Genomic DNA, 23,919 nt, shown 5'->3' with positions numbered 1-23,919 from the left:
ACTCTACCAAGGGCAACATAGTGAGACTCTCCAAAAAAAAAAAAAAAATAGTATAGGAAGCAGTGGTGAGTGAGGAATTAAGTAATCGCAATCCAAATTCTATGGCTACTGGTAGTGAATGCTTGGGATAAATTCTTCCAGATCATTTGAAAGCTTGGAGAGACAATTGGATGTGATAATGGAAAACAAACTCCTGATCCTCTTTTAATTCTGCTACAGTACCCTCCATGTTTTAGTTTTTAAAAACTTGGACAAGGATGAAACGATGTCATTTGACTGTGACACGTGTATTTATGCGTTAGTCCTTACGTCTTATATTGGCCCAGAGGGTGTTTTCTGTAGGTTTGGGTAGACACATGTCCCTGTGCATATTGCAGATTGTTATCCCCCAAATGACAGAGAAATGTGAAGATAGGATAGTGCCAGTTGTGCGCTGTTTGCCCTACACCGTTCTGATAGGGAAGACATGGAAATCTGGTTGCACATTAGCCATGGCATTCAGCACCTGCTTCTGAGTGATTGTTTTGAGTAATGCTGTTCTATTACTGGAGATTGTATCCAAAATAGTGTGGTTGCTAAGAGCTCTGTATGTCACTGCTGCAAACTGTCCCTTGCAGTTGGCTATTCTCTGTGAGTATAAGAAATCTGTTGTAAAATCATGTGTTGTCTTTGAGGCAGGGTCCTCTGCTGATGCTCTTTGGAATTGCCAGTTTGAGGATTTGGAGATGGCTGACAGAGCCTCCTGGGGTCCTTCCCAGTGACAGGTTTTCTGGAGTAGGACATCTCTGTAGTCTGTGGGACACTCTGGGTAAGTGCTGTGAACCTCTCAGCATTCTAGCAATGCTGCTGAGACATGGCCATTGCAAGCCCCCGTGGGTGACGGTCAGTGCTGACAAGTGTCCTTGGAGTGGAGTCCAGCGTTGGAAGCATGTGGCTCCATCAGGAGTTGTGCTTGTCCTCTGAGTGTCTGGACGAAATCATTTTCTTGTCAGTTTTTTTAGGAATATTCATAATGCTGTGACTGTGACCATCTCATCACTCAATCTCATAACAAGATGTGTTTTGGGCACCCTGCAAGCGAGAGGCTGTGTGGGCAGCTCTGGAGGATATGGAATGTGACAGGCTTTTAGTTTGTGGCATAAGCTGAAGAGGTAAGAAAGAGGATGCACAGTGAGGCAGGCTCAGCCTGGGCAGTGACTGCCAGGGTTCCTGAGCTTCTCTTGCTGCCACACCCCTGACTCCCAGCTGACTCCAGACCCTGTTGCTCCCACTTACCTGAGCACCCACTGAGCCAGTTCTCCAATCTCCTCTGCACTACTTTAAGGTCTCCTCTCTTTTCATTTTTTTTTAACTGCAATAAAATAAACATAACATAGCATTTATTATTGTAAACATTTTTAAGCATACAAGCTCTCATTACTTAAGTGGGCTTCTGGAATAAGTTTTAATAATAAATAACTACAATGTAACAAAAAAATGCATGTAATATAAATGTATAATTTAAAGAATAATATGAACATTTGGGGAACCACTCAGCTTGAGGAATAGAGCCTGAGCCAGGTTTTGAATGCCCTGGCTGGTGCTACCCCTCGTTCCCTGGGAAGATGCAAAGTCTTGTCACTGGCTTCCCTTGCTCCAGCCTCTGTCCCCTTTGGGGTCTAGAGAGATGAGGCCCACAGAGAAATTCTGTGCTGAAAATTGCCCCATGACTCTGTGGATGTCTTGGTCCATTTTCTGTTCCTATAAAAGAATAGCTGAGCTTGGGTAATTTATAAAAAACAGAGATTTACTGCTCACAATTCTGGAGGCTGAGAAGTCCAAGATGGAGGTGCCGTCATCTAGTGAGGGCCTTCTTGCTGTATCACCTATGGCAGAAGGTGAGAGGCTGAGAGAGAAAGAGCAAGAGAGACGGGGGGCAGGGGCCTGGGCCCACTCTTATAACAAACCCACTGCCAAGATGACAGCATTAGTCCAAATGTGAGGTCAGAGCCCTCATGACCTCACCACCTGTTAAAGGTCCCTCCTCTCAACACGGCTGGATTAGGGGTAAGCTTCCAACACGTGAACCTGGGGAGATACATCGAAACCACAGCAATATGGTTTGGGGGATAATGTGCAGGGTCCTGGGTGGTGGGACCAGGCCCTCTCCCAGTTTGGGCCATTGGGGTCCTTGCTGCACTCCTGCGGTGGCACCTGCCTGCACATCTACAGGCTGTAGCCAGGCCCTGTTCTCCTCTTCCTCCCTTAGCTGGCTCACCCAGTCCTGCCTCCTGAGCCCTCAGTCCATGTCCCTGGGGACTTGCACCAAGCTTTTCTGAATGTTGCTCAGCCTAGATGGCTCCTGCACATCTGGTCCCTCCAAGACTGTTAGGGGAAGGGGCCTAGTCAGTTTTTCGGGAGCCACTGATTCAAACAGAGAAGTGTTAACACCCCTCCTCATCAGTCTTCACTTTGCTTTCTGAGAGCAAATGACCTAATGTCATGACCATTTATCTGGGTCACCTGGGCCACTCACCCTGAGCCAGTGATCCCAGGGAAGAGAGGGCGTCCTGGAGAATTGCTGCTGCCTCCCTCGCCTGCTTTTCCTTGAGCTCCGCGTGCCCCTTTCTCTTTGGCATGAATGCACGTTGCTCTGAGCAAATGTGGCGGAGGCACCCCTGTGGCGGTGGAGGGGTCTTGTGTGTGTCAGGTTGGCTATATTGGTGAGATTCTGACCATTCTTTCCAACATTCCTCCCACAGTGGCTGCCCCCAGGTGGTGATGGCCGCATGAGTGTCCACCATGGCCCACCGGAAGCGTCAGTGTACAGCCAGCAGCATGTTGGACCACAGGGCGAGGCCGTCCCCTGTCCCCCACAGCCAGGAGCCTGAGAGTGAGGACACTGAGTTGCCGCTGGAGGCGTATGTGCCCAAGGGTCTGGAGCTGACCACGCTGCCGCCAGAGAGCCCCACGCCAGAGGAGCAGGAATGCCACAACCACAGCCCCGATGGAGACTCCAGCTCCGACTACGTGAACAACACCTCCGAGGAGGAGGACTACGATGAGGGCCTGCCGGAGGAGGAGGAGGGCATCACCTACTACATCCGCTACTGTCCCGAGGATGACAGCTACCTGGAGGGCATGGACTGCAATGGGGAGGAGTACCTGGCCCATGGAGCACATCCCGTGGACACCGACGAGTGCCAGGAGGCAGTGGAGGAGTGGACGGACTCGGCAGGCCTGCACCCCCATGGCCACGGGTCCGAAGGGAGCCAGGACTACCCAGATGGCCACCTGCCCATTCCAGAGGATGAGCCCTCTGTCCTGGAGGCCCATGACCCAGAAGAGAGCAGCCACTACTATCCCAGAAAAGAGAGCTACCAGGACTGCTACCCCACAGAGGCCAACGGGAATGCAGGCAGCACCTCCCCCTACCGCCCTAGGCGTGGGGACGGGGAGCTGGAGGACCAGGAGGAGGACATCGACCAGATCGTGGCTGAGATCAAGATGAGCCTGAGCATGACCAGCATTACCAGCGCGAGTGAGGCCAGTCCTGAGCATGGGCCTGAGCCAGGGCCCGGGGACTCCACAGAGGCCTGTCTGCCTGGCAAGACCAGCCACATTCCCAGCAGGCACGAGGCAAGGCCCAAGTCCCTGAACCTTCCCCCTGAGGCCAAGCACCACCCTGGAGATGCTCTGAGAGGCTTCAAGACCAAGACCAGGACCCCAGAGGAGAGGCCACAATGGCCCCAAGAGCAGGTAAGACTCTGGCTATCCCCAGGGATGGGGACATGGGCCTGAGAGCAGGCGACATTCTGGTGCAGCCCCTGCAGATGCTGAAGCCAAGGTGGGAGGGAGCTGAGCTCATCATTTGCTCAGTTATGTGATATATTGCCTGGATGTTCTGACCACTCTTAAGTTTACCCCCAGATTTAGGTGTAAATACAGCAAAAGTCTCATTGAGGGATTATTGGCAATTAATGGCTCCCAGAAAACACCCCTACTGCCCAGAAGAGGTCTAGTTCTTCACCCACTTCCCTAGATTACCTTAGGGCAGGGGGATCCCCCAGGTGGTTTACTCAGGCCAGCAAGTTGCCAGCAAGGACGTGGGGGCACCAGTGCTCATACATGACAGTGGCTGAGGGCAAAGTGGCCTGAGTGGATTTCCCAGTGGCCATTGGGTCTGAGTGACATGTCTCTGAAAGCCCTTGGGCTTGGCCTGATGGGCAATTAGCTGTGAATAACTATTTTGAAAATAATTATTTGAAGGCTTGACAAAATCTTGGAGAAGAAATGCATGCTAATGAGGTAGTGGATGTGCACATAACTCTGCTTTCTTTTAATTATAGCAAAGTAAGCATGTATTTTAATAAATACTTTTGAAAAGCTGCCTTCCAAAAAAAAAAAACCAGGACCCTCTGTGAGTATATAAAGAAGATGTGATTATTGAGCTCGTGTGAAGGAACTTCTGTTTGATCAGTTGTGTGGACTGCTTTCATATTTTTTAAAGCCTTAATTATTTTTTTCCCCAAAAGAGTTCATGAGTTTGAATATTTATTATCTATATAGTGAGGACTTGTGTTTGGAATATAAATCATATCAACTTGCTATTAGATTCCCAGCGCTTATATTTTCATGCCTTTTAGTTTTTTCTAAAGAGCATCAGGGTCTGTTGACTTTGCTTTGGAGGTGTTTCTGTCATTCAGGCAATTCTGCCTTCACTGGGGGTCTGTGGGCTGTGAAGAAACTGCCACTGTGCTAACTGATCTGGGGGAGCGCACCCAGAACCCTGGGTCTGGGCTGTCGGCAGAGTACCTCCATCTTTCTTCAGTCAGTGGCAGGGCCTGGCTTGTCCCCCAGCAATGGCGATGGCCCCCGCAGGGATTGACGTAGGCTGCCCAGGGACACATGGCATGCTGCATCTTGTGACGAATGGCGTCCCTGGCCAGGTTCTCATTAGAGAGAGTATTTGTAGAGCCTGGTGGGGAGTGAGCAAGGCTCACACTAACCACATGCTAATTTGAAGGAAAACCCACAGACCTCTGGATTAGGGAGCTGGGCGGTGAATGAGTGGGCATCATCAACAAATGAATGGGTAGCATTTGCTGTTTAAAGGGCAGGTGGAGGTGGGAGCAGTCCCAGACCACCAGGGAAGACCAGGAGGAGGTCTGCTCTCTGAAGAAGTAGCTTTGAATGGAAAAGCAAGCAGCTTTTCTCCCCAAGTAGGGTATGTCCTGGAAAGCTCACTTGAGCTGGTTAATAATCCTATAGCTTTTTTTTTTTTTTTTTGCTGTATTCTTCATTCCTTAACAAGTTAATTTCGTCAAAGAGAGAGCCCACAAGTTCCCAGCTCAGGGCTGACAATGACCCTGGCCCCTGAGTGCTCTTTTTAAGGATGGTACAGGACAAGGTCTTCAACATCCTAGAGGTTTGAATAACCTGTTCCAGATGAGGCAATCTTTGAAATTTGACCAGAAAGAGCCACTGGCAATAGAAATCATCTAGAAAGCAATATTCTCTACAAAGGCTGTGCACATAGAATGTGGTGGGAGACTGCTTGACATCACAACCTGCTTTCCTGAAAGCAACCGTCACTCTCTCTGGTACAGCCAGGCTGGTTAGGAGCCACAAAGGCCTGGCCTCAAACAGGTGCCCAGGGCACCCCTGAGTCCCACGTCCAGTGCTGTCAGCGTACTTAGTGTGCTGTCTCCTATAGTTGAGACTGTGATTTACAAAAACCAAGTAGAGAAATGGGTAATGCTGGTTACCTTGATGTGTTAGACTGTGGCCTTTGAAAGTGTGGTCTGTGGCCTAGCAGCACCGGCCTGAATGGGGAGCTGTACCTCCGAACTTCTGAATCCAAGTCTGCCTTCCAGTGAGAAACCACGTGGATTGGAAAGGCGATGCTGTAGCCAACGTGGGTCGGAGGAAAAATGGAACAGCATTCCTCACTCTCCTCTACTCATTTTAAAGCTTGAAAAGTTGGAAAAGTTACCTCACGGACACTTTAAAGTACCTCAAGTACTGAGAAGCGTGCCTGCCGTCATTGCATGGGTGACAAGAGTGCCGTAGGGTTAGAGAAAACGGGAGCGTGAAACATGAGTTCTCCACAGTCCCTCCGCACCTTCAGGAGTGAGCTGGCTGCATTTCTCAGGGTTCCTTTCAGACTGAAGCTCAGAGTGTGAATGGTGTGTGTAGTTGTCATGCCTCAGATGTAATTTTGTCGTTGGGCCTTTAAAATCTGACAACACATCATAAACATTTCTCTGTGTTGCCACATAATTTTCATGATCATTTTTACCAACCTTTAAATGTTCCATTTGGGCGATGTGCCCTATAATTTATTTGTCTATAAATACTCTGCCAGTGAGCATGCAGGCCATGGATGGCGTTTTCTCTCTACATAAAGCTGGCGCGGACGTCTTTGTCCAAATCGTGTTTTCCTGCCTCTGGTTTATTGCCTGAGGATAGACTCGCATGCAATACACCAGTGTTGACCCTTTCCCCACGATTATCTTGTCTAATTGTTTTTCTTTTTCTATGAATGTGTAATTCGTGCCCTTTATTTTTCAGGGTTTCGATGCTTTTCCATTTCATGGGGGCACTAGGTGTTCCTTTATACTGCAGGTGTTTTCTTTAGTACGTTTTCATTTGCATTTCAGTCATATTATTTGCATTGTCTCTGTAGTGTTTTTAAGATATTGATGACTCATCTGTCCCCTTTCCAGCTCCTTAGGTATCAGGGAACTAAGTGGATTCTACCCATAAAGTGAATACTTCCCATTCATTCATTCATGATTCCCACTCACTCACCTCCAAGCTCTTCACAGACTACTCATTCTGAACTCACAGACGACGTTGCTTTCAGTCTGGCTGATATGAAAAATGAGTTGCTCCGTGTGGTAGGAAGTGGCATGTGTCGCCTGTGGGGCCCTCTTATGCAGTTTAAGAGGCTGCTGCACCTCCCACCTGAGCAACTGTGATGACACCAGGAGTCTGTCTTGGGTGGAGAGTCTGATGTGGGACACACAGGGAAGATGTAATTTCTGAAATTGTAGGAAGACAGGAGGAGGACCAGAAAAACCTATGTGTGAGTATATTTTAAAAACAAAAAGGTTCTTTCGAAGTAATGCCAACACCAGCCTAAAATGGTGATGATGGAAAGGTTGTCAGCTTTGTCACCATTGGAACCCCTTGCCTTCTGCAGGGGTAACAGTTCTTGTCATTTGTGGAAAGTCCTTAGCTGACAGTGGAGGCGCCAGCAGGGTGGTGACTGCTAAGCCGGTACCATGCTAAGTGCATCATGAATATGATCTCGATAAATCCTAGAACAACCCAGAGAGATTGGACAAGGCAGCTGAGATAGGAACCTCACTCAGGAGTGGGGACTCCAAAACTCGGCGTCTAGCCAGTGTACAATGTGGCCCTTGGAGAGCCTCTAGAGCAGTGGTTCTCCATCTTCCTAATGCTGCAGCCCTTTAATACAGTTCCTGTGGGTTGTGACCCACAGGTTGAGAACCACTGCTCTAGTGGTTATTTATGCCCAGTTCTGTTCAGGCTGCATCTGAGCTCCCTGCTCGAGGATGAGTTAGTGTGGGTGAACTGTGCAGTACCCGGCACACTGTTCTGTCCTCCCTGTGGCCTGTCTTACTAATGAAAGTCTTGGTATTCTCCGCTGTTTGCCATGAGCATGTCGTGGTGTCAGTGCGGTGACGAGTAGACTTGGAAGCTTCTGGCCTATAAAACTGTCCAAATCTTGGGTGCAGCTAACATGTCCAGTCTTCACCAGGGCTCAGGCCATGGAACAAACAAGTCCAGTAGAGATGATTTCAGTAGCATTTTTCATGACATGAAATACTGATTTTCCCCTCATGCAACAATTAAGGAACACATGAGCAGGATCCAGCCAGGCTCATGTTGAGAGCACTGATGGAATCGGCGTTGACACCCCTACTTTCCTGGTCTGGTGCCATCTGGAGAGATGTGACTGTGGAAGGAGGCCTCTGCTGGGCACCTGCAGCCTGGCTTGGCCCCACCTCTGCAGGGACGAGTGTCAGTGGCTACCTCTGTCCCATCTGGGGTGCCAACGGGCCAGGTCTCCAGCCCTGGCTTATTTATTGTCCAGACACAGACTGCTGTGCTATCTTGCTCAGGAACAATTACCATTAGGTACCTTAGGGCTATTCGCTTTAGCAGAAGGGAGAGAAAGAAAAACAGTATTCGAGGGAGAGAAACAGTCTTAATAAAAGAATGAATCTTAACAGTCTTCTTTGGAAGGGCCTTGGGCAGAGGCCCTCCGAGCAGGAAAGAGTCAGAGTGAGCAGGTCTGTGAAAGAATGAGCTCTCTCTGACTGCAGCTTCTTTTTTTTGAGACAGAGCCTCAAGCTGTCCCCCTGGGTAGAGTGCTATGACATCACAGCTCACAGCAACCTCCAACTTCTGGGCTCAAGCAATTCTCCTGCCTCTGCCTCCCAAGTAGCTGGGACTACGGACTCCTGCCACAATGCCCGGCTATTTTTTGGTTGCAGCTGTCATTGTTGTTTGGCAGGCCTGGGCTGGATTCAAACCCACCAGCTCAGGTGTATGTGGCTGGCACCTTAGCTGCTTGAGCCACAGGCACCGGGCCTCCTGCAGCTTCTTATAGATGTAATCCTGTGGCTTCTTGCAGCACAGGTATAGAGACTGTCAATCACTGATCTTCTTATCTGGTGAGCTCTTTGTGTTAAGGAGAGCTGAAACCCTTCCCCATGCCTTTTTCACCAAAGTGTTGTATTACCGAGATGTTATCAGTGTTTCTTATAATTACAGCGTGTTCCGAGCTTAGCTCTCGCTTCTCCTTGTCATGAGCTATGGTGGTCTGCTACAGACGAGCTTTGTGGACCTGTGATGTCCTCATGTACCTCCCTGGAACAGAGTGGTTTGCAGCCCAGTGCTTCCCGCTGTTAGCTCCGCACTCCCGGAGCAAGCACACTCTGAGAGCATATTGGTGTAGCACCAAAGTTCCTGGAACTGTGGGTTTCATGAGCATCTGCCCTTAGTGGGGACTGGACTGATTGTTCTGGAGTCCACCTCCCCCACCCCGTTACCTTGCTGAGCCCGACATTCTCCCTGTAGAGACAGATTCCTCTGCACCTCAGAGATGTGTGAGGCTACAGGCATTCTCTGTCCACCATCTCTTGGCTCTCAGTCAAAGGTGTTTGATTCACACAGGCATATGGACAGCTCTCAGGACAGCAAACCAAATACATGTTTGGATTATTTGGGGCTTTCATGATTTCTGTTTATCACTGACCCAGCCAGTGCCTGAACAATAAAAAAAAAAGAAGAAGAAGAAGAAGAAGAAGAAGAAGAAGAAGAAGAAGAACTGATACATTGTAGCCAACTCTACACAACAGTTAAAGTGAGGCTGATAGAGGCCTCCTGGAACCTGTAGCTGTCCATCTCTGCTCATTGGATCGGCCAAGACTCAGTATTCCAATCTTGGCTTGCTTTCGGGAGGACCTTTTGAATTGCAGTAGGAATGTTGAGGCTGAATAGGAAGGGAGGATGCTGAGTGCACAAGTGACCTTGGGCTGCCCTCCCCAGGGAGGCATTGGCACCTGTTCTCAGCTGGGGGCTCCCACTTGGTCCCGTTCAGCATCACATGAGGCAGGATTAGCACCAGTGCTTCATAGAGGAGCCTGAGCTCCATGGGATTGTTGGTGCCCAGGTGCCCTCCCTCTGTTGGCACACAGAGGCAGCGGGCGTGCAGGCAGGTAGTCGTGCTGAGATGGGGGGGGGCATTGGTACTTGCCCTGTTCCCGGGAGGGAGCAGTCTGTCGAAGCCTGGCCCGCAGGTGGGTAGAACAGAGCTAGAGAGAGAGCTGGTGGGTGGTGCTGAGGACAGAGGTTTGCAGAAGGCATTGGAACAGGGCCTGGGAAGGGGAAGGTCCTCACCAGCCTCCAGCTCCCGTGAAGCACAGTTGGCCTCTTCCTTCCTGAATCCCTGCCCCTGGATCTGCAGCGCCAACCCCTCTGCGGCCCCCCAGTCCTCTGCCCACCCTGCAGCCAGGCCCCCGCAGCCCTGCGTCTGTGTGGGAGGCTGTACAGAAAGTTTCCCCAGTCCCTGTCCTGAGCTGCTTCCCACTGACCTCCCCACCGGTGCTCCAACAGGGTGGCCACTGCAGCCACTGTTGTTACTCCTAGTACCACCTTGAGAGACAAACCCTCGCATGTTGACCCCAGAAGCCCCTTGCTGACTCTGCCCGAGCTTCCCAGCTCCGGTCCTCCAGGCCCCTTTACTGAGTCAGTGCCTTTTGAGTTTGTTTTTTTTTTATGAAGTTTCTTAACAACATATACAGAGGTTGTCTTTGTTGTTATAGAGTAGGAATCTGTAATTGCTTATAGCGTTTTAAAAATCTAATTAAAATCAGGGTTTCTGAAACATTCTTTCTATTGCCCGGGAAGATCATGCAGAGCTTTCTGCTAATGGTGGTCTAGAAAGCACTCCCACCCTTGGTCCCTGGTGACCTCACAGAGTGTGTTGGTTAGGAACACAGGTGCCACCACCAGGAGGCCTGGCTCCCCTCACCAACACCACAGTGGCTCCAGGCTCTGGGACATTCTGGATATGGGACTGGCACCATCCACTGCGCATCTCCTGGGGTTGTGGGGAGGAGAGTTGATCTGCCAGTGTCTGGGTGGACAGTGAGGTGTGTGAAGTGCCACCCTGGGGATAATGATGAGTCTCTTGGGTCCGGAGAGGAAGTTGGGTGAGGCCCTGCACACAGTTGGGTCTGTGCCGTGGGCAGGGCAGGAGCCCCCAGTGGCATGGATGGTACCCCTGCCCAAAGGAGGGGTGGGCCAGCTTGTGAGGCAGGTCGAGAGGAGGACCAGTGCTGGCTGGGGCCACACTGGAGCCAGTCGGGTGGGGCTGTTCCCCCGGGGTCCTCAGCATCTCCCCTTCCTACAGGTGGTGCGTGAGTGTGGCCTCTCCCCTCCTGGGGCGGCTCCTGTGCCATCCGGGTGCATCCTTAGCCTCTTTCTGCACCAGAGCCTCTGATTTAGGGGACACAGCTCCAAGGATACCCTGATTTTCCTACACCTCTACTCCTCCTTCTGGGCAGGCAAACTGGGCTCGGGACCACTTGTCTCTCACTAATTTCAAGTGCCAGCCGGGGCTCTCTCAACTTCAGTGCCTTCTCCCAGGTTCCACCATAACTGCTACTCTCCCCTACCAGGCTGCTCTTGGTTTCCTGGGCTGGCTGGCTGGCTCCACATTCCCCCCCTTGTGGCCCCTGCAAATTGCACCTGGGATGCTGCAGGCACTGCAGGTGCTCAGGTGAAAATGGCATCATCCTGCTTCGTTATACTCATTCCAGAGGGAGCAGGTGCGTAGAGACTCCACACCCATGCCCAGGTGGGGGTGGTGCTCAAGAGAGGTACCCACTCTGCCTACAAGTTCCTGGAAGCTTTGGGGATGGGCCCCAGCGTGGGTGACAGGCAAATAGTCTCTGGGCTTTGGGATGTTGACCATGGAGGTGTGTGGGTGCCCTCAGCACAAAGTGGGGCTGGAAGAGGACAAGGGGAAGGCAGAGGATCTGTGCTGGGAACTGTGATGCAAGAGGGACAGAGGGGGCTGCTGTGGTCAGGAGGGGAGCCAGGGGAATGGGGCTCCCTGAGCCTAGGCAGCTCTGGTGAACCTGGGGTGGGGCAGAGGGTCCCCTGGGATCAGCAGGGGTATGTGGGCAGTGTCTATAGGGACATGCAGCCGGGACCTGAGGAGGCACCAGCAGTGCTCAGTGTGCGTGTGTGATGGTGACCTGAATTGCACTAATTTGCCAGTGATATGTCCAGGGCAGATTGCGGAATGAGAGGGGTGGGCACGGGACTCAGCAGGTCTGTGTGCACCTGCTCCCAGAGGCCCTGTGCCACCCATCCTTGGGCCCCTGTGGCACCGGACTCCATGCCTCACGTGTACCAAAGGCTCAAGAGACATCTATCTGACAAAGTTGGCTGGTCTGGGACGTTCCCCAGGAAGTGGAGGGCTCCAGGCAGAATCTATAGAAATATCTGCTCAGGAAGGAAGACCCCATTGCTGCATACCCAGAGATGCGCAATCTCACATGTGGTGTGCTCAACTAAGATATGGCAGTGTGGTGACAGTAGTCCTGGGGTTTTCACCTCAGTGCATTTAGATCGCAGCCAGTGCTAATCACTTACGAAAAAAGCACAAGACGATGGTAATAGGGGTCCAAGCAAGAATCATGTCCGAGCCCAAGTCAGACAACATCATGGATGGGAAACCAAGCACAACTCAGACACATGGAGAACGGAGGTGTGGGATGGAGCGGGGCACTGAGGGTGGCCTCTGTGACCTGCCAAGTCCACGTGTGTGAGCTGATTCCACAGCCAGCCTTTACAGAAGGGAAACTGGCCTCTGTCCAGTGGAGCCCAAGCCAGGGCATAAACAACTGGGGCTGGGCTTAGAGAAGGTGGGCGTCTGGCTCCTCCTGTTTGGTCCTGGTCCATGTAAGAGCCAGGAGACCTGGGTGCTGCTGGGTCTGCCACACAGGTGGGTGTGTCCAGGAACTGTGCAGGTGTGGGAGCCTGAGCTGGACTTTGAACAGGGAGATGCTGCGCCCTGAGAGCCGTCAGGTTGGAGGGACACTGCGGTTGGGGGTATCAGCCATTCCCTCTCTTCCCTCCTCAGTCAACCCCCTTTCCTCTGCCCACTTACAAGTGGCCTCTGCTTCTGCCTCTGGGACTCATGTGCCCACTGTGCTTCCTGACACAGCCCTATCCTGCCCGGGACCTCTCACCTAGGCTTTGGGTCCCCTCCTTCCCCTCTAAGCAGCCCTTGGAGCCAGAGGGAGGTGTGTGAGCTTCATGCTTACTGGCTCTGAGTCTGCTGACTTTGGAGCATTATGACCTCGGACACCAGGTGCACCTGCCAACTGCTCCTCAGGTGGGCTCAACCAGGACCAGCCCATGCCCCAGCCGGGTCTCTCAGCTGCTTTTGGGTTCCTTTGGCTGCTCCCTTGTCTTTTTTTCTTTTCTAGTCACCGAAAGTAGGAGGTCTTACTTGCTGTGATCTCTTCCCAGCCACATTCATTCACACATCTGTTCATTCATTTATTCATTGGGCCCAAGTATAAAAGACAGCATGGTAGCCACTTGTAGAAATGCCAATGTTCATCTTGGAGAGAGGGGGATAATCCAGCCTGGAAACGTGCTCTGGAAACAGGAAGGATGGTGGATCAGGGTTCCTCTTGCTGTGTCATCCCATTGTATTTGCAAATGATGGGAAATGTTGCAGTATAAATTGCTGTTGGGGGTTTCTCTTGCTTAAAATTTCATTAACACTTAATCTCAGCCCCCTTTATGAATTCCAAGAAGAAGGAAACAGAATGAATTAATCCAAGAGATTCTGGCGCCCAAAATATGGGTAGTTTGGCCCGTATTTGGAGATCACAGCCAGGTAATGTTTTCAGGTATTTGTGGGAGGGTTGTTTGCTCTCTGAACCGTAGTCAGAGTGATAAAGTGCAAAAGAAAAGTCTAGGGAAGGAAGCTCTGGCCCTGCACTGCAGGCATGAGCCTTGAGGACATTATGCTCAGGGAAAGAACCAGTCACAAAAGCAGTGCATGAGGCCTCTGTGAGTTCCTAGAGCAGTCAGATTCCTAGAGACAGAAAGTAGAATGGTGGGGGCTGGGGGAGGGAGAAAGTGAAATCCAAGTTTCAGTTGGGAAGTTAAAAATGTTCTGGAGATGGACGGTGGTGGTGGCTGCATATACAGATGATTAGATGGTAAATTTTATGTTACGTATATTTACCACAATAAAAGAAGTAAAGAACAGAAAAGGCTTTTGGCCCATTCACTGGCTAGAGCCAATCTGGACCACACAAGCAGGCAAAAGCATTCATGTCAACCTAAACTAGAGTAGACCCTCCCTCACCGACAGCCCCCCTCCACTGACCGCCTCCTCCTGTTTTCAGTTTCATTTAATTCTCCTCTGGTTTTGGTTCTTCCTTTTCTTCTGCAGGGTTTGGTATTGGGTTCTTTTCCCTTTTGCAGTTGCTTGAGATGGACCCTTAGGTAGTTGACTTGCTCTTTCTCTTTTCTTGATGAAGCATCTAATGCTGTAAATGTCCCTCTTGGGACGGCCTTTGCTGTGTCCCACAGGTTTTGATAGGCTGTGGCTTCGTCACTGTTTTGTTCCAGAAATCCAGTGATCTCCTTCCCAAGGACATCGTCTTTGACCCTGCTGTCACTCAGCACAAGGTCACTCAGTTTCCTTCACTTTACTGACCACCTCCATAGGCTGACCTAATTTGCAAAGCCTGGACATGCACCACATGGACGTATCAGCACAGCCAGCCTAGTGCCCTATGCTGACCACCTCTGTATGTTGGCCAGTTTGTTACAGTCCCCTGGGTGTTGTTAAATCCACCTGTAAAATAGCCAGTTCTGCTACTCCTCTGTTCCACAAGTTTAAGCAAATCAAATATTCTACTTTGTATGTATTCATAAAAGTTGAATGGGTAGATTTAGTGGAAGCTGATGGGATCATTGCTATCAGCGTCACATATTATCTGATGAAACTAATTTCTCAATTATGACTCGTAGGACTTGGTTTTAGCGTTTGTAGCCTTAGGTGGTTTCACTGAGACTAAACTTCACTGTTTTTCCTTTAGGACTAATCTCATTACCTGCAGCTGTGGACTTCTCGTATTAGGAGAACGCAGAGCTGGCCTCCGCAGACGAGGGGAAGTTAAATACTGCAGAAAATGCCCCTGGAAATCAGTCTCATATTGACTGAGTATTGGCCATTTAATATCCATTTGACTTGGGTAACAATTTCCTTCATTTTCAGATGTCAAGCTGGTTTTCTCAGAATGTGGTCAAGGCTCAAGGCCAAGTGTGGGGGCTGCTAGGGGATAAAGGAGAGGTCACAGCTCAGGCCCCTGGAGAACCACAGGGGATTCTTCAGCTCCAGTAACCTCAGTGATACTCTTTGGCCCCAGTCAGTGGGTTGCTGTCACTAAACTCTACATACACAGGACTTCCAGCCTTTAAATTAGCAGGTCGGAAACCATGCAGGTGTTTGTGACAAACTTGTAGAACCAAGGGCAGAAGCAGCCAGACTGGCCCCTCCGCAGCAGTTTCGGGAAGGGTTGGTATAGATTTTCTCATTTGAGAATTGAGCAAAGTGGAAGGGAATACTCTTGAGTTCTGTAGCACTGGTGGCTGTAAGTGGCGGAGCTCCCACCATCCCCACCAGTGGACCCAGTGTGGCAGCTGGTACGTGACACAGGTGACCAGAGAGAACAGTGCCTGTGGTTGCTGGGCAGCTATTGCTGCAACCTGGACAGCCCAGGCCAGAAGCCCAACCACCTCCTGCTTTGCCTGTGGGTTGGTCACCTGCACAGGCTGGTGGGTGAGCTTCACTCGGGCCTTTGGGTTTAGATGGAGTGGCTCTCATAGGTGAAGGCAGTATGTTTCAGACCCTTACACAGTGCTGGTTTATCTTGTTCCCCCATTATTTTTATTTTTTCCCATTATATTTAAATTGTAGGAAAATACACATCTTAAAAAATTTACCCTTTTTTTTTTTGAGACAGAGTGGCACTCTGTGCCCTGGGTAGAATGCCATGGCGTCACAGCAACCTCAAAGTCCTAAGCTAAGCGATCCTCCTGTCTCAGCCTCCCAAGTAGCTGGGACTACAGGCACCTGCCACAACGCCTGCCTAATTTTTCTATTTTTAGTACAAACAGTCTTGCTCTTGCTCAGGCTGGTCTCGAACCCCTGAGCTCAAGCAATCCACTAGCTTCAGCCTCCCAGAGTTGTTGGGATTACAGGCGTGAACCAGCATACCCAGTTAAAATTTATCATCTTAACCATCTTAACATGTACAATTTAGTGGCATTTTGTAGAATATTGTGCAGCCACCTTCATGATCTAGTTTCAAAACATTTTCATTGCCGCAAAAGGAGACCCTGTCCTTACTGTCACTTCCCATTCTCCCCACCCCCACCCCCCAGGCAGCGACCAGTCTGTCACCTGCTCTGTGGTCTTGCCTGCTGTGGACTTTTGTGTCTGCTCATTCTACCTGGACTAATGATTTCAGGTGCACGTCACAGCCTGGGTCAGCATCTCGTCCCTGCTTGTGGACAGATGATGTCCCATTGGTGGCTACACCACGTTTGATTTCTTCCCTCCTCTCTGTGGATATGTGGGCTGTGCCTTTCTTCTCACAGGTGTGAATAGAGTGGCTGTGAACTTGCTGTGCAGGTTTTTGTGTAGAGATTTGTTTTCAGTTCTTTTGGGTGTATGGCTGGGTGGAGTTGCTAGGTCTAGTGGCCATTTAATGTTGACCTTTTTTAGAAACTGAAAATGTTTTTCACAGTGACAGAACCTTTTACGTTGCCACCAGCAATCTAAGAGGGTTCTGATTCCTTTCAAAGTAAAAAAATCTAATAGCCCTTTAACAGCCTTGATGGTTTGGTCTCTGGGCTCCTTTCTTGAGCCTTCACACAGAGTTTTGTTTATACCCTATCTTATCCCACTAGGATCTGCGGCCAGCAGAATCCCTGGGCTCAGTCTCCAGTTGGACTGGGAACTGTCCCAGGCCAAGGCCTTTGTTGCACGGGTCCTCCTGTCCTCAGTGAGAGGGGCCCTGCACAGTGTAGGACGTACCATGGCACTTGCTCAGGCCTGGCCGTGTAGACAGGCTGTGGACAGTGCTTAATGAAGCATCAAAATACAGAGGAAAGGCTGGGTGCAGGTGTAATCCCAGCACTTTGGAAGGCCAATGCAGAAATACTGCTGGAAGCCAGGAGTTCAAGAAGCCCGGGCAGCATAGCAAGACCCAGTCTTTACAACAACGACAACAACAAAAATTAGCCAGGCATAGTGGCACTTGTCTGTAGTCCCAGCTATTCAAGAGGCTGAGGCAGGAGGATCATTTGAGCCCAGGAGTTTGAGGCTACAATGAGTTGTGTTCATGCCACTGTACTCCAGCATGGCCAACAAAATTAGAATTTGTCTTTAAAAAAAAAATGCAGAGGTGAGTTTAGAAAAATTAAGATTCTGCTGTGAAATGCTGGGCAGGACATAGCCATCTGCTTCCTGCTCTTTACCTGGCTCTGTTGAGAAGACGGTGGCTGATAATGTAGAAGATACATCCAGTGGTCCTGGTGGTAGGGGATGGAGGGGAGATTTCAGCAGACAGGCGGAGAGGACACAGCAGGCCCAAGGGTGCCCCAGGGGGCTTCGGCAGAGACAGCGCCTGTCAGCCCCCCGAGAGCTGCCAGATTTAGCAAATAATGATACAGCATGACCAGTTAAATTTGAACTTGGTGTGGGTATAGAATTGTGGTTTAACGAGATGAAAAAAGTTACATATGGGCCTGATAGTTGCCCACTGTCAATGTATTTCATAGCATTGAGCTGTGCACTTGGAAATAGTTGAGATGGCAAATTGTATGTTTACGTGTATTTTACCACAATTTTAAAAAGTTGCCAAAAAGTTGTATTTCAGATTAGGCAGTGAGTCGTGTGGTCACTCAGTGTTTGCCATTTTTAGGGGCTACAGATGTCTTCTGCGGTGACAGAACATTTCACATTCCCAGCAGCAGTGCGTGAACGAGGTTTTCATTTTTACGGAAGCGTGCCCCAGCACTGAGGTGCAGGAGGGATGCTCCCTTCCTCCCTGCCATGCGCAGGCCTGTCTAAGAGGCTTTATTTTATTATATTTTTAATCTCTCACATTTTAAAGTACTTTTAAAAGTCTAATGTACCTTATTTTCTTTTTTTAATTCTTTATTAAGTCATTTATGCATTTATGGGGTATAGTTCACAACTTTTATGTTTACCTGGATGGAGCTGAAACATATTCTTCTTAGTAAAGTATCTCAAGAATAGAAGAAAAAGTATCCAGTGTATTCAGTACTACGTTGAAATCAGTATAAAGTCACCTACACATTCATAGGAATGGTAAAACGTAACCATCTGAGAGATTTTAAAATGCAGACGGGCTGGCTGGTTTTTCTGATGTGTCTCGTCACGATGCTTTTAAGCCACAGCTCTGCTTTGAAAAGATGGGCTCCCCTATGGGAGTAACTATCGCAAAAATAAATACTTTATCCAAGCTCCTATTCTCAAGATAAATATCACAGGAGTGACCTGAATTCTAAGGAGGACTGGGATTAAATGAACAATACTGTAATTTTTTTCTGAGCCACGTACGTGTCAGGGGACAGATTTGAGGGCTTTTGAAAGATGTCCACGTTGCTGTCAGACCCTCCCTCCGGTCCTGGTGGTTTCTGCCCTCACTCGTCCTCGCTTGGAGCTCTGGTTGTGCAGAGGGTCTCCGCTGACTGCTGGAGCCGGTAGGAGGAAGAGATTTCTGTTGGGGTATCAGATGAGTAGGGATGATGGACCTTTTTGAAAGCAGAGACTAGGAGGTGAGTCCCAGAGAAGTCTGTCACCTACCTGAGCCGTGCATCAGCCCTGGGGTCTCACATTCCAGGGGAAATATAACATCCCGGCGGGAAGTCTGCAGCTCGCCTGACTCTGAACAAATAACCTCTGACCCCAACTTGGGCTCCTGCCGCATTTGTCATTCAGGACAGTGCTTGGAAACCTTCTGCTTTAATTACAGATGGCAGGAACTGAGTGGGTGTGTGCTAGTTTGGTGATGTCTCATCTGAAGCGATGTGGGTTATATTGGTTATATTGCTATATTTTCAGTTTAATCAAGCGAATGAAATCAGAATTGACACTTTGAAAATCCAAGCTTTAGTTTCACCAATGGGAGCCAAGATATTTATTAGAATGATTTATCATGTTAGTATATTTTTATTATAGGCATTTATCTCTGCCCTGAACAGCTATCCCTGGGCCCTGACATGTTGAGACCGGCCACACTTTAATTTGCTGTCATCCAAGCTCCGTGGGGGTTACCACCCCCCCCCCATGCACCTGCTTCACCCCACAAGCTTTCCCTGCTGCCTTCTCTGAGTGGATGGCTAGCGCAGCTTTAGCCCATGACATTGAGAACATCTCACTGTAGTTACTTCATGAGGGATGGGACCCTGCCTTTCTGTTGCGGTAACCCGAGCCAGCATCTTAAATTGAGGTGTGGCTGGCAGCTATACACACAACCGGATTTAAATAGCATCTTCCATCTATGATGCTAGAGCCCCAACCCCTCGTGGGCCTCGAAGCATGCCAATTTGAGATGCTGCCAACCCCCCCTTCCCCCCACAGATGGAAACTGGAGCAGCAGATGGGCTCTCCCGGGGACAGGCGTCACCACCCCACCTTCCTGCCTCTTTACAAGACAACCTGGCCCTTTAGTGTGAAATGTGGTTGTCATGGTGATGGGTGGACAGCTGCTTAGGAGGCAGTTCGAGAGGAAACAGTGACTTGAAGGAAAGGGTCACACCCAGAGAAGAACTCACATTGCCCCTGGACACCTCCTACCATGGTCCCACACCAAGGAGTGGGCGCAGGGCTCTGACATCAGCCTGTGTCCTGCACCCCAGCCACACCCCAGGCCCTGGCCTGGAGCTAATCCGGGGGTCACCTTCTCTGATGAATCTGTACCTGGGGCTTTCCATCACCTAAAACTTAGATGCTACTGTCTGCCAGTTCATTTCTTTGTTTGTTTGTTTTCTGTTTTGGAGATGACTAGAGCCCATTCACCAACTAGTGAAGCAGGACAGGCCTCAAGGAAGTCAAGTCCATGTGGGAAGGTCCCCATATTGGGGCATTTCCACATAAGAAGCTGAAATACTGATAGGCACTGAGTGCACCTTGCCCATAGCAAAGCATGCTCGGAGAATGCTTCTGTGGGGACGCCCGCAATCAGGTTTTTTTGTGAGGATGCGAACACCATCTGAGGGATGCGTCCTTGTTGCATCCTCTGGGAGCTGTCGCTTGGTGTTCCTGGGCCATAGCAGGAGGAGCAGAGCCAAGGGCAGATGGGGGAAAGAAGCCTGGCTCCAGTAGAACTTTGAAGGAGAGGCCCCAGGATAGTCTTGGCCTGGCAGAAAGGGGCACCGTCCACTTAGCTTGGTCAGGGCAGCGTCTACTGTAGTGGGCTCCCTGGTGGATCACTGCCCCCTGGTTGTGGAAGGATGAATTCTGCTCCTGAGCCTCCAAAGGGCAGTCCCAAACAGGCCAGAGCCTGCCCTTGGGATGTGCCAGGATGGCAGGGTGAGGTTCACGTTCCTCTGTGTGGTCTGGCCAGGCCTGAGAGCTCACAGTGATCAGAGGGAGGGACGGTCCTTTAGCTTCTAACAGAAGGGCTGGGGAGTCAGGGACCAAAAAGACCTATGCAGGGGCCCAGCTGTGCCCCTGCACCCCTCAGCTCCAGGGAGGGCAGTCCCATGCAGTGCTCTGGGGCTGGGAAAGCAGGGTTCTCTCCTTTTTTTTGTTTTGCAGATTTTGGCTGGGGCTGAGTTTGAACCTGGTACCTCTGGCATGTGGGGCTGGCGCCCTACTCCTTTGAGCCGCTGGTGCTGCCCCAGTGTTCTCTTCTTTCTCCCTGTCCCTAAAGCCCAGCACTGCTCCCCACCCCCTCACACCCCTCACATGCCCACCGCCTCTGGAATCCAGCGGCGTCTGTGGTCCTGGAGGGAGGCTTGGCCAGGAATCGTTCTGACTGCTTGGGGTGCGGCATGTCTGTCCCCATCGGTGCTGGGAGGATGGGTCTAGGTTTTAAAACTTTTCTCTAAACCCCCAGAGAGATGGCGTTTCTTCACAGAGCACGCCAGTGGTAGTTTCCCAAGTGCTGTGAGAGAACCAGCCTTCGCTCCCACACCTAGGGCCTCAGTTGTCTCACTTATAAGGCAGGAGTGGGAGGACCCATCTCACTTGTGAAACGCTTTTGTAAACCCCAAGGTGCTGCACAAATGTCACTTATTATCATCAGTGTCCTCATTGTCACTAGTAGATTGTTACTCTTTGATAGTTTATTTCCAGGACATTCTGGAACTGGACTTAACCTGGTGGCTTACCAGAACCCTTTTAGGGTTGGGCCACTGGGGCCAGTGCTGTGAATCTGGCCACTATCTTCTTAAATTTATTAACTGAAGTAAAGGTAATCACAGCCTGACATCATCTTTAAGAGAAGACTTATGATGTAGACTTGGGGCATTTTATTTTTCATAGTAGTAAATAAGCAAATTTGCATTTATTCTTATCCAAGAATCTGTTTTCTTTCAAAAATTGGTATTACCACTATGGAAAATAGTATGGAAGTTCTTCAAAAATTAAAAATAGAAATACTATGTGATCCAGTGGTTTTACTCGTAGGTATGTTCCCAAGGGGAGTAAAAGCCAGGACTCAACAGATGTTTGCCCACTGTGTTCAAAGCAGCATTGCTCACAGTAGCCAAGGGGAGGAAGTAGCCCCAGTGTCACTGATGGGTGACAAAATGTGGCCAAACAAAACGTGGCCGACACACAGAAATAGTACTCAGCCCTGAGCAGGAGGGAGATAATCACACACTTCAATGTGGAAGAACCTTGAAGACATTATGCTGAATGAAGTAAGCCAGTCCCAAAGCCGCAAATACAGTACGATTCCACTTACGTGAGGTGCCTTGAGTAGTAAATTCACAGAGATGGAAAGTTCAACGGTGGTGGTCAGGAGCTGGGGAGGGGGCAGTGGGAGTTACTGTTTAGTGGGTGCTGAGGTTCAGTTTGGGGAAGATGAAACAGTTCTGGAGATGGCCGGTGGAGATGGCCTTAGGTGATGGTTGCACAACCACCTAAGTATACTTAATGCCGCTGAACTGTACACTTAACCAGTGGGTCAAATGGCAAATTTTATGTTACATGCATTTTACTACGATTAACAAAAACGATAAATAATAAAATTTAAACATGATTTAAAGAAACTTGTTTAGAAGTATGAAAGTGTGCATATTGACTACATCAGAATTTCGATATGAGATGTGTCCGTGTGACACACACACCCACACACCTGCGTTTACTGTGCATACCACTCATGGCCTGATACACCCATACGCCTGTGTGCACGTGCATTTACCACGTGTTGCATGACACACACACACACATGCCTGTGTGCACGTGCGTTTACCATGCATCGCATGACACACACCCCACACACCTGTATGCACGTGCATTTGCCATGCATCGCATGACACACACCCCACACACCTGTGTGCACGTGCGTTTACCATGCATCGCATGACACACACCCATACACACGCCTGTGTGTTTACCACGCATTGCATGACACACACATGCCTGTGTGCACGTGCGTTTACCACACATCACATGACACACCCACATACCTGTGTGCACGTGCGTTTACCATGCATCGCATGACACACACCCATACACACGCCTGTGTGCATGTGTGTTTACCACGCATTGCATGACACACCCCTGGGCACATGCCTGTGTGCACGTGCATTTACCACACATTGCATGACACACACACCCACACACACACCTATGTGCACATGTGTTTACCATGAACCCTCATCACATGACACACACCTGTGCACACGCTTGTGTGCACGTGTGTTAACCACACATCACATGACACACATCTGTGCACATGCCTGTGTGCACGTGCGTTTACCACGCATCTCATGACACACCCCCACACACCTGCGTGCATGTGCGTTTACCACGCATGGCCTGACACAGACACCCACACGCCTGTGTGCACGTGCGTTTACCACACGTTGCTTGACACACACACCTGGGCACACACCTGCATGCATGTGCGTTTGCCACGCATTGCATGTTCAGTTTTAGTAGCTCGATTTATTTATCAAACAGAGTCTTTTAACTTTCTGGTTTCTAGGTTTGCAATGGTTTGGAGCAGCCCAGGAAGCAACAGCGCTCGGATCTCAATGGACCGGTTGACAATAACAACATCCCAGAGGTAATTATTTCCAAGGCTGGGAGTCCTGGTAATGGAGCTGCCCTCCCCCATTTTGCTCTGCTCACTAGTCTCGTCTAGTGCTGAGGAACAATGGGCCCAGGGTGAGCCCAGTTGAGGTCCATGTGTGGGGAGGAGCTGAGGGAATGCTGGCCTGGTGGGAGCTGAGGGAATGCTGGCCTGGTGGAAGCTGAGGGAATGCTGGCCTGGTAGGCAGGAGGAAAGGGCCTTTCTGCCAAGTAAGGGTGAAACCAGAGTGTTCCTATCTTGCTCATGTGTGTGGTGATGGAGATCACAGGTGCTTCCTGGTTTAACTCATTCTACAACATTGTCTGATAACCATCTTCTAAACCAGGGTTTTCTCCAGTGTCCCCATTGACAGTCAGGCCTAGGTAACCATTTATTTGGGTCTGTCTGGTGCCCTGTGGGATCAGGCCTAGGTAATTGTTTGGGGCTGTCTGGTGCACTGTGGGATCAGGCCTAGGTAACTCTTTGTTGGGGGCTGTCTGGTGCACTGTGAGATCATACCTAGGTAACTCTTGGTTTGGGGGCTGTCTGGTGCCCTGTGGGATCAGACCTAGGTAACTCTTTGTTTGGGGGCTGTCTGGTGCCCTGTGGGATCAGGCTTAGGTAACTCTTTGGGGGCTATCTGGTACACTATGGGATCAGTCCTAGGTAACTGTTTTGGGGCTGTATGGCGCACTGTGGGATCAGGGCTAGGTAATTCTTTGTTTGGGGGCTGTCTGGTGCCCTGTGGGATCAGGCTTAGGTAACTCTTTGTTTGGGGGCTATCTGATGCACTGTGGGATCAGGCCTAGGTAACTGTGTGGGGGCTATCTGGTGTACTGTGGGATCAGGCCTAGGTAACTCTTTGTTTGAGGGGCTGTCTGGTACACTGTGGGATAAGGCCTAGGTAACCCTTTGTTTGGGGGCTATCTGGCACACTGTGGGATCAGGCCTAGGTAACTGTTTGGGGACTGTCTGATGCACTGTGGGATCAGGGCTAGGTAACTTTGTTTAGGGGGGCTGT

The 23,919-nt window shown here is 50.1% G+C and overlaps 1 protein-coding gene across 1 annotated transcript in view; it reads left to right on the top strand.

Annotated features, from left to right (window-relative positions):
• Positions 1-2,739: 2,739 nt before the first annotated feature.
• Positions 2,740-23,919, top strand: part of APBA2 (amyloid beta precursor protein binding family A member 2) — a 64,598-nt gene continuing 43,418 nt past the window's right edge. Inside the window, exons 1-2 of the mRNA XM_003801014.1 lie at positions 2,740-3,738; positions 22,812-22,892. Coding sequence (XP_003801062.1) covers positions 2,782-3,738; positions 22,812-22,892 — 1,038 coding nt within the window. The 5' untranslated portion in view covers positions 2,740-2,781. The remainder of the gene's footprint in view (positions 3,739-22,811; positions 22,893-23,919) is intronic.

Source organism: Otolemur garnettii, unplaced genomic scaffold (genome assembly GCF_000181295.1).
Source record: "Otolemur garnettii isolate 467f Iridium unplaced genomic scaffold, OtoGar3 scaffold00194, whole genome shotgun sequence".
Taxonomy (NCBI): domain Eukaryota; kingdom Metazoa; phylum Chordata; class Mammalia; order Primates; family Galagidae; genus Otolemur; species Otolemur garnettii.
The sequence above is the reverse complement of the archived record's forward strand: the minus strand, read 5'-3'. Positions and strand labels throughout refer to the sequence as shown.